This window comes from Malus domestica, chromosome 10 (assembly GCF_042453785.1).
Source record: "Malus domestica chromosome 10, GDT2T_hap1".
NCBI classification, from domain to species: domain Eukaryota; kingdom Viridiplantae; phylum Streptophyta; class Magnoliopsida; order Rosales; family Rosaceae; genus Malus; species Malus domestica.
The window spans coordinates 19,529,030-19,540,014 of NC_091670.1; the positions used below are offsets into that span (position 1 = coordinate 19,529,030).

The 10,985-nt window shown below is 35.9% G+C and overlaps 1 protein-coding gene and 1 non-coding gene across 2 annotated transcripts; one reads left to right on the forward strand and one right to left on the reverse strand.

Annotated features, from left to right (window-relative positions):
- Positions 1-719: 719 nt before the first annotated feature.
- On the forward strand, positions 720-3,235 carry LOC103408077 (endo-1,4-beta-xylanase 5-like). The gene is made up of 7 exons (XM_029109174.1): positions 720-777; positions 975-1,021; positions 1,117-1,336; positions 1,439-1,602; positions 1,711-1,809; positions 1,910-2,698; positions 2,870-3,235. Exons 1-7 carry the CDS (start codon positions 720-722, stop codon positions 3,233-3,235), a joined length of 1,743 nt encoding a protein of 580 aa, XP_028965007.1.
- Positions 3,236-10,670: 7,435 nt separating this feature from the next.
- TRNAP-UGG (transfer RNA proline (anticodon UGG)) lies at positions 10,671-10,742 on the reverse strand. The gene has a single exon. It is a non-coding gene; the product is annotated as a tRNA-Pro (tRNA).
- Between the last annotated feature and the right edge of the window lie 243 nt (positions 10,743-10,985).

Genomic DNA, 10,985 nt, shown 5'->3' on the forward strand with positions numbered 1-10,985 from the left:
TTTTTAGGGTCCCTGAATCCAGATGAGTTCATATTTTAAGTGAAATAACTTCATAGGTACTTGGCAGTTAAATTTAGGATCCAAATCAGTTACAATGATTTTTGTCAAATCTGTAAGGTGTGTTGCAGAAACAAAGATCCTAATTAACTTGGGAATTGAAACTGATTCTAATTTTAATATCAGTCAAATTAATTATTGATGTAGCGGAAAATAATTTGTGAGAGAATGAAAGAATTTTATTCGAGAATTTCTTGTAGTGTTTTACAATGTGAGGCTATCTTGGAAAATTACACAAAATACCCCTAATTAAATAGGAAGAATCAAATGTCTAATTAATTGAGGAATGAATGACTTATTCATTTGAGGAATTAATGGCCTAACGGTTATAACAGTTACACCAATTAGTAGACAGACATAAATATCCTGCAACAATTATAATTTTTTTGGGTTTTTCAGTCAAATTAATTATTAAGACAAGGTATATAATTGAAAGCTTGATATGGGATATATACATCTCGGTCTCATATCTTTAATTGCTTGATAGGATATGATTATACACATCGGTGTCATGTTTTTTATTTTCTGCTAAAATCTAGCCATATTCTACGTATAAATATCAGCGTTCATCTCTGTATAAATACAAAGCATAATATGCTCTCTTACCGTATTGTTCTTCTCTCTCACTCTAAGGTTTGTAATTAGCAAGCAAACAACATACAATGACGATTTTGGGAGGAATCAATTTGCTTCTGTTGTTATGCGCTTCCTTTTTTTCAGGTTTGTTTATCATTTACCATCTTTTGTAAGCAAAGTTCACCATGAGAGCCATCATGTTATAAACTTATAGCCGACCTTTATTGACAATGAATCATTGTAACTGTTGGCTTATTCGCAGTTCTCGAACGAACAATTGATCACTATTAACTTTTCTAGCTAGTTCTTGACAATTCATTACTCAGTCAAATGTTGTGCAGGGTATGAAGTGAGCGCATTATCTTATGATTACACAGCTAGTATTGAGGCAAGTTGCTTTCACTGGAATTTCTTGTTTTGTTAGTTGAATTAGAATGCAACGAATTTAAGTTTTTGAATTTTTATCTTTTGCCCTTTCTACAGTGTTTGGAAAAGCCTCATAAACCACAATACAGTGGAGGCATCGTCGTAAACCCGGAACTAAAACATGGCTTGAAAGGATGGTCTGCTTTTGGCAATGCAAAACTACAACACAGAGAATCACAAGGCAACGAGTTCGTTGTGGCACATAGCAGATATGAACCGCATGACAGTATTTCTCAAAAAATTTATTTGCATAGGAACAAGCTCTATTCATTCTCTGGTACAGAATTAGTTACGGGCAACTATATATACTGCAACAAAGTCATCATGTACTCCTTCCAAAAATTAATATTTATTTTATATTTGTTTTGTGCAAGTGTAGCTTGGATACAAGTGAGTAACGGTAGTGTACCAGTAACAGCAGTTTTCAAGACAAATAGTGGATTCGTATTTGCTGGTTCGATTGTTGCCAAATCAAATTGTTGGTCCATGCTCAAAGGTGGTCTAACTGTCAATTCATCAGGCCCAGCTGAGCTTTATTTTGAGGTAATACTCAATACTTGTAGGCAAGAGCGTACAAGTAGTCTTTTAGTTATAATTGCGGTGCGTTCTTGTGTCATACATTTCATTCATTTACATTTATGTACTCCGCAGAGCAATATAGCATCTGTTGACATTTGGGTTGATAGCATCTCATTACAACCATTCACCGAAAAGCAATGGAAGTCTCATCAAGATCAAAGCATTACCAAAGTGAGTTTGATCATGTCCATTTATCTAGAATGGGTTTGTTGATGATTGAATTGTACTTCGAAGTGGTTTACTTAAAGACTAATTAACTATGATATCTTAGATTCGTAAGAGAAATGTGAGAATTCAAGCACTTGATGCACAAGGTAATCCACTAGAAAACGCAACAATCTCCATACAACAAAAGTTTTCAAGTTTCCCTTTTGGGTGTGCTATCAACAAGAACATCCTCACCAACATTGCCTACCAAAATTGGTTCACATCAAGGTTCAGAGTCACAACATTTGAAGATGAAATGAAATGGTACAGCACTGAACCTTCTTGGGGTCATGAATATTACTCCGTGGCTGATGCCATGCTTCAGTTTGCGAGAAAACACAATGTTGCAGTCCGTGGCCACAATGTGTTCTGGGAAGATCCCCAGTACAACCCCGGTTGGGTCAAATCACTCACTAAGCAGCAACTTTTTACCGCCACTGCCAAGAGGCTTCACTCTGTTATCAATAGATACAGAGGGCAAGTTATAGCATGGGATGTGGTGAATGAAAATCTACATTTTAATTTCTTTGAACATATCTTGGGTTCAAAAGCTTCTGCCCTTTTTTATAACATGGCTATTAGAACTGATGGAGCAACCACCATGTTCATGAATGAATTTAACACCATTGAGGACAGTAGAGATGGTTTATCTACACCCGCTAAGTACCTTCAGAAGCTGAGAGAGATACAAACTTTTCTGGGTAACAGAAATGCACGGTTAGGGATTGGGCTTGAGTCTCATTTTAGTATGGCTCCTAACCTTCCTTACATAAGAGCTTCAATCGATACTCTTGCTGCTGCAAGATTGCCCATTTGGATTACAGAATTAGATGTGAAAAGCAATCCCAATCAGGTAAAATTTGATCAATTTAAGGTGTTAGATTATACAAATTGAACTAATAATGTCGTTTGATCTTTCTAAACCCAAGTTGTTTCTATTTATATATAACTGGAGTTTATGGTTATATGGGAAAAAATTTATGAAGTGCTTCAATATGACTAGCGTTTCTGTTTATATTGGCAGGCTTTGTACTTGGAACAAATTTTGAGAGAGCTACATGCTCACCCTCAGATTCAAGGAATTATTATTTGGTCTGCTTGGAAACCTCAGGGATGCTACAGAATGTGTTTGACCGATAACAATTTCCGCAACTTGGCCACTGGTAATGTTGTTGACAAGCTGTTACATGAATGGGGTTTGAGGGCTGGCTTAACTTCTTCTGGCATGACAGACGCTAATGGTTTCTTTGAGTCCTCTCTCTCCCATGGTGATTACAAAGTGAAAATCACTCGGCCATCAGCGGTGATAAATTCGTCCTTGGTTCAAACACTGATTGTGGCACCAACCACTGCGTCCCACCAACCTTTGGAGATCCAACTTTCTGTTTGAGTTTTTTTATTGTCTTGCGGTTTTAGTACAAGCTTTATGCTATCTTGCCTTCTGTGTGTTGTTAATGTTATCCTCTTAATAACTAATTGATTATGTTCTTATATAATATTGCGAGTATGTTGTTACTTTAGCTGTGGATCATCACATAGAACCAAAAAAAAATTATTCTCAATTTGATGGCCGGCATCGCTCTAATACCAAGTGACACTATTTAAGAACATAAAAAATCACATCGGCAGCATCACCTTGTACTTCAAGAGCAAGAATCCCATGTCCTTGATTAGAAACTTTGTGTTCCGTTAGTGAGTGTCAAAATTTCCCGTGTTCTAAGCAGAAAAAGGCCAACAAGTTGGAACTACCAGGGCAAACAACAGGTCTCCTAGGAAAGTAGATAGGACAGCGGAAATTTTGACTCATTAATGAACTTGAAAAGGAGAATTATCATTCTGATGAAGTTACCATGATATTTCTCCATTTCAAGTTTACTACCTCCATGTACATTTCACCAAAAGGGTTTATTGCGTAGTTGGAACTTGAGATAATGCCTCACTAAGCATATTGAAGACCCGGGGTCTATATATTTACGCAAATCCTTTGTTTGCTGTACTAGTGGTAGACGAGGCTAGTGTTAGCTTTATATTATATGGTTATATAATTAAAACACAAAAAGGAGTGGCTAACCTGATAGAAGCGGTAGTCATGCGCTCATGGAAGATGAATATGAGAGGTTGAAGACAGTAACAACACTAAAGTCTTCTCAAAGCACCTGGTCACATATAACTATTGTATTGGAAGTGTTTGATGTGTATCTAAGATTTGTAGAGACCTTAGTATTTATATTGGCTAAGGTATTAGGGTTCCGTCCATAAAGGAGACCCAAATCCTATATTATAATCACATGTCTATCAAGGATTTAATCAGCCTTATTTGGATTAATTCAAGACACACATTCAGAAGGCTGATATAAGGGTTCAAATCTCAATCTTGATTCCATTCCATTGTAGACCATTTAAATGTTGATTTATATTGGATTAAATCCAACATTCTTCCACATGGTCTACAAATGTCATATTTATAATTGCGTTTCTGAATAGAGATCAAAACTACTTAATGGCCAGTGATTGTGCTCATACCCTGTCTTCAATACAAGCTTCTGCCAAACAAGTGCTTCAACATGGAATTAACAATGTTGTAAGGTTAACATAAACTATAACCTTCCTAATCACACATTTATGCTAAAATCCTCATTCACATGAAACACTGTCAAGTTATGATTACAGATGTGGGATCATGATTTTTCAAGGCCGAAGTAAGGCGGATCAAAATAGAATGCCTCAAAAGTCCGATCATGGGCTCAACAACTTCCCAGCGGAGCTAAATAAACAGACCAACGATGCCAACATCATCTTGTTTCGGAGCAGTGGGCGAAGTCTGACGACTTCGCTAAGATTGACCATACTTGTTTCGTAAGACACGAGAACCTAATCTAGTAAGGAATCAGCAAACTCCCTATATTCTTGAAGTGCTTACAATCTAAGGATTGGCGTGCACGGCAAGTAATCACACTCTCAAAAAGATTTAATACCTATTTCCTATATATCCTCGGGGATTCTCCCGGTTTCAGACGGATTCCCTATCCTAAAATTTCTCTGCCTCGACTAGTATAAATACCCTCATCTAGGTTTATCGCAGGTAATGTAATTATAGTACACTTATTCTCTTGTCTACTACTTGAGTTTCATAATATTGCTTACTACCTTGACCGTCAGAGAGTTTATGACCCCTCCCCCCGGTGAGGTCTTTGGCTAGTTACGGTTGTTTACTATTTTGCAGGTAAACGGTTTTGTGCATCTCCACCATTCACGGCGGTTCGCGAATCTGATTCTAACAATTGGTGCTTTCATTGAGAGTGAACTCATATTCCTCTTGACCAAATCACTTTACCACTGCAATGGCTATTCCAAAGCAATATTACTACACCTACATCACTTCTGAGCACAACGACGTCTCTAGTATGAAAGGTAGTCCCACCATGAATCGAATATGGGAAAGCTTGCTGCAATGCTTCTGTGATAAGCTTCGAAAACCTTCACGAATGAGGGAAAAGATAAAGCTCGCTGACCTCGAAAGGCGGATAAAGGCCGTTGAAGACATCGTCTCTAGCTTTGAGGAGTCGTTGGATGAAGCAACTCCTGTTCAGACCCCTAGCAACAACACTAATCTGAACTCACGTGCTAAGGGTCATCGCTAGAAGTTTCCGCTTCTTCGCTTTTCTACTTTAAATGCCCATGATTTTGAAAAAAAAGCTGGGTTTGCTTGAGTTACCAAACACAAATTGGAGCTCAGCGTTTTTTTCACTCTTGCTTATATTTTAAAAAAAAAAAAAAAAAAAGTTAAGCAGTCCCAACCCAACACTTAGGGCTGGTTTGGTATTATTGTTTTTGAAAAAAATCTGCTTCTGTTGTGCTTTGAGAATAAGCTCATTTTTGTTGTTTCACGTTTTCAACTTTTTTCACCCAAAATTGTGAAAATAAGCTGTTTTTAAGTGTTTACCAAACACCTTTTTAAGCTTAGCTCTTTTTGATACTCACTTTTTATAAAAGCATCTCAGTACCAAACCAGTACTTAGTGTGGACAACAGGCGAAGGCACTTCGCACCTTTCGATGGTGCACACTCCATTTCATCAAACAAATTGAATGCATTTCAATGACAACAAAACAAAAGGATTATGAGCAGGAATCAATGATGTCCCAAATAGAAAGTTTTCTTACCAAAATGCAGATACGTTGAATTAGACTTACAGTTAAGTGAAGACATGCAAACTTTTTCTTTGTGCTCCAACCTGACAAGGTTGCATAGGTCAGGAAATCATTAATAGTCCACAAGAGAGCAGCTCGCAATGTGAATGACCCTTCCTAAATGCGTCATAGGAAGTGTTCTAAAAATTAGTCTAGGCAGTGAAGGACCGCCGTGATTTAGTGCAAATCATTTAAAAAAATTGGTTTGGAGCTAGGTTGTCCTAGGTGGTTTGGTTTTTTTTTTTTTTAATTAATTGTATGCTTTTTTTTTATTAGTTTCATGGACTAAATACAATAAGGTTAAATAATTTAGTCTATGCTTTTTTTTAATTAATTGTATGCTTTTTTTTAATTAATTATATGCTTACTATTTTTTAAATATTGAACTTATTGGATAGATGTACTTTGTGTATTCTTTTACTTCTATTTTTGCATTTTATCATTCTTTTATTATCCATACAAGTATAGTTTTTTTAAGTGTAAATAGGCACTTATTTACAAGATATACAATAAATTTACATAAATTCGCATAGGCCGCCTAGGCACTAGACCCCTACCCACTGCCGGACTAGTGCCTAGCGTTTTTAAGAACCTTGGTCATAGGTGGTGATGCCATCTTCCCACAATTTCTTCAACTCTTGTATTAATGGTTGAAGATAGATATCAATATTATTGCATGTGGCATATGGTTTAGGGATTAACAATGCTATGAATATAAACAGGTCTTTCATGTGTTGAAATATGCTCAAAAGTAATTAATGTGGCAACACATAATTGGTTATTCGAGGCAAATCAATGTCGGGTAATTGATGAAAAAAGGCAAGTGAGAATATCCGTCAATCAAGTAGTAAGATTCAAGGTTTGTTATTGGCTAGGATGAATCCAAGGAATAACTTTAGAAGGATTGCAAAGATGTTCCAATCCTAATATATGTACCCTATGGATCTTAAATCCTAAATTATGTTCCTAGCCATAGGATGATCAAAAGGACTATCAAACATCTGCAAAAGCCGATTTATGTAGTATTCTGTAGTAAGTCACAGATTAAGCATGTAGTGACATAGAATAGACATAAAGGTACTCGTCTACGAGATCGAGTTCACTGAATGGAAGATTGACTACTTGCCAATCATACAACACTTATGAGTTATGGATGCAACTAATTCTTAGACCTGAGACATTACTAGTTATCTCATGTTAATGAATGTAAACTTTGGTCTCACCGCAAAGCTCTCAAACAATAGTGGAGCTCTATAGTGTGAGGTTCGGGATCATGTGCATCAACATGGAGATACGTGAATGCACAACAAGGAATATGTTACCTTCTAGGTAATCATGAATGTTTGATATGCTAGTAGCCCCTTGACGATCTATCTCCAAAAGTCTTTGGCCAAAGCAATGAATAAGAGATACACCATGGTGATCATATTCATGCTTAGAGTTTGACAAATGTTCCATGCTCTAAAATATATGATCGAAACATAATAGACAGAGGAACCGAATTGCATTGTAACTATAACTAAGGTTCTAAATAGTGTTGTATGAATTCAAATATATTTTGACTAATCTGGGTAGCCAAAAGTCATTGCTAGATGTTACTATTTGGTTTGTGGATATACCTACAAGGTTGAATTACAATGGTTCTAACTATGTAATTAGATTAATTAGATTATTCAAACTATCCACTACCAGCTTTAGTTGAAATCTAGTAGGTCACACACACTAGAATGATATCAAAAAAATAAAACTGGTGAATGTTGTATTTAATATAAATGATTTATACTAAATGTTTTTCATTTTATATTTGATTAAATTTATTGTAAATTATTCGAAGTAGAATAAATAAAGAAGCCAAGTTCAAAACAAAAGACTGGATTAATTAACAATGGGTTGCTTATATGGCTCACAGAACGGGATGTCCATAAAACCCAAATCAGGTAAAATTCTGAAAACCAAAACCTTGGCTTATGACATTTCCAAGCGCAGAAGTTTTAAACTTGTTTAATTTGTTTGTAGGCTCAATATTTGGAAGAGATACTAGCGATCGAGGGATATTCTCATCCTGTACTTAAAGGGATCATCATGTTTGTAGGTATGTCAGCTGGTTTAATGTTACCACCCTTGCAGAATAACTTCAAAAACACGCATCAGGAGATGTGGATAAGCTGATTAAGGAGTGGAACTCTGGAACTCAGGAAATCACAGCAGATGGTCAAAGATTTATCGATATTTCTTTGTTCCATGGAGATTATGAGATAACTGCGGTAGATCACATCGCTAATACCTCGGCTACTCCAAGCCTTAGAGTTGCACAGGCTGAACCATAGCCAATTGTCCATGTTCATATTGATACCTGAAACTGAAACTATTGGATTTATCCAATATAAATCAACCTTTAAGTGGTCTACTACATGTAATAGGAATGTAATATTGGAGAAATAATATTGATTGTGATTCGATCTCTTAAAGATATTAATCCTATATCATGTGTCTTATATTGGAAATATGATTGATGGAATCCTTAATTGACTATAATTATGATACTTAACTTAGAGGCTAAGAAAGTAAGTTTAGGTTTCCTTTATGGATGGAAACCCTAGCTTTTAGCCTATATATAAACACCGGTCCCTATAAGCCCTAACTAACACAACACAATACTTACCATAGATTAGTTGTATATGGCTAGGAGTTTATAGAAGATCCTGGTGTTGCCGTGCTCTGCTACTTTTGGTTTCAACTTCCATGGCCGATATTGGAATTAGGTCAGTCACTCATTCATTTGTGTTTTAATTGTATAACCTAATAAGGCTAACAATTGGTGTTAGAGCCTTTGGTTATATAATTAAAACCTATTAAGTTTGACGATACAGAGTCGTTTTACAAAATACATAAACTGAATTTTGGTCTTAAATTCAAGTGTGATTCCATATCCTTGGCGTACTAATATGATATGTTCAGATATATTCTATGATCAGTTCCTTTTGATCCTAAATTCAAGTGTTAGTTAAATATTAAAAAAAAAAATTCAAAGATAGTGGTCGGTTAAGGAGCACAGGCCGACGGGTCTTACAATTGTGTTGTTCATGGTATCAAGATTATTTCTTAATAATTAATCTTATGGCACGAATTTGGAAATTTTTATCAGAAATACCTATAAACCGTGTTTCAATCCTATAATCATATTGGAATTTGGAGAAGCATATATATATATATATGTATATCGTGCTAATATGTAAATATTTTACAGTGGGATCCAACACATGGATTGAAGTATAAAATTTATATGGTGATGATTGCTTCAAATTCCAACATTTTTCCAGATTAAACCTATTATAATTACATATAATATATGGTCAGATTGATGGCATTTTTATGCAGGCCCTTTTGCATATAATTTGTTTTAGTTGAACCATCAAAGTCTGGAAGTTGCTAGTATTTTGATCAAGCAAGCACATGTAATTTTTAAAAGCCAATATATATGATTAGTCAAAATTGATTACCACCAATAGTTCTGATAAAGGAATGATAAAGAAAATTTGATTAGTCAATTCATTGGATTAACTTGGATTGAAAACCATGGAATATTTCAGAGTTTTTATTCCAATTTTAATGCTAATATTTTGGTTGACCATATTGTATAAGTTGAAGCCATGAAGGTTAGGGTTCCTTTTTACACATCCAGCGGCTGCAGCCTACCACCTCAAGGGCTTCAAGGCGGGCTCTATTATATTACCTCGTGATAGACCTTCTATGTTAGGTGCGTCCAAGGTGGACAGCACAACGGCCCCACATAGATCAATGCCTAAGATCATAAGTTCACGTGACTGAACTCGGCAAAAGTATATGTTACATACAATTATAATCTCAAGTTTTTCTTGTAAGCATGTATACGCATTTACATTTGTTCTAACCTTGCATTGGAGAATTTCTTGAGATTCCTCAGTCGAGCAAGCCCAATGGGGAAGGTCATCGGCATATGAGATCCTGGTATGATATTTTCTTTTAGTCTTCATGTTCAGTTATATACAATAATGGTTGTGTTGGATTCAAGAACCATTGATTGATGATCTAAGCAAGTACATGTAATTTTCAAAAGCCAATTATGCATATAGAGCTTGCATTGCATGTGTAAATTTTATCATAACACAAGTATCCAAATTGTATGCATAAAGAAGGCATACCGAGAAACATTGATATATGCATAGATTATCATACTCGTTTGAGACTGTTTTGTTGGATATTCCGACACTAGTGCAAGAGCATATATGTCGCCTATGGCTTCGCGTTTGAAAGGTAAATTGAATAAAGTCCAACTCCATTTACCTAATTATTACAATTAAGAGATGGGCATGAGACTTCGAATTCTGCTTGACATCTTTCTAAATGCAGGAGACGGAATTGGTTCACTTTTAAATTGTCTCAATACTATTTGCCTATATATATGATTATGATAACATATATTTGGGTTTCATTTCGTTTCATAAATATACATCTGATGAAGTATTCTCCTTGCTTATAAGTAATTGTTCCTAATACTTACATTTTACTCCTTATATTTTCTGAATTTGAGTCCTCTCTCTGTTTCTCCGTTGTGGCGACCCGCTATGAGGCAAAGCAAAGGGTTGGAAAAATAAAAGGGGCATTCCGAGAATCGAACTCGGGACCTCTCGCACCCAAAGCGAGAATCATACCACTAGACCAAATGCCCTCGACATGCTAATTAGACGTCCTAATGATAATTACCTTGGTTTAGGAATGCTTTCCTTTGTTATAGCAGCATGCATCCTGTTGCTTTCCTTTTCAATTTGCTTGTTCTTGTGTACGGCAGTTCTCACGCGGGACGGGGTTGGCTGGGAGCCAAACCACATGGGATGAGACCAATGTGAGGTTGGGTGGGAGCAAAATACAATGGGTCGGCACGTTAGGCAAGCACAATCTTGGGAATGCTAAT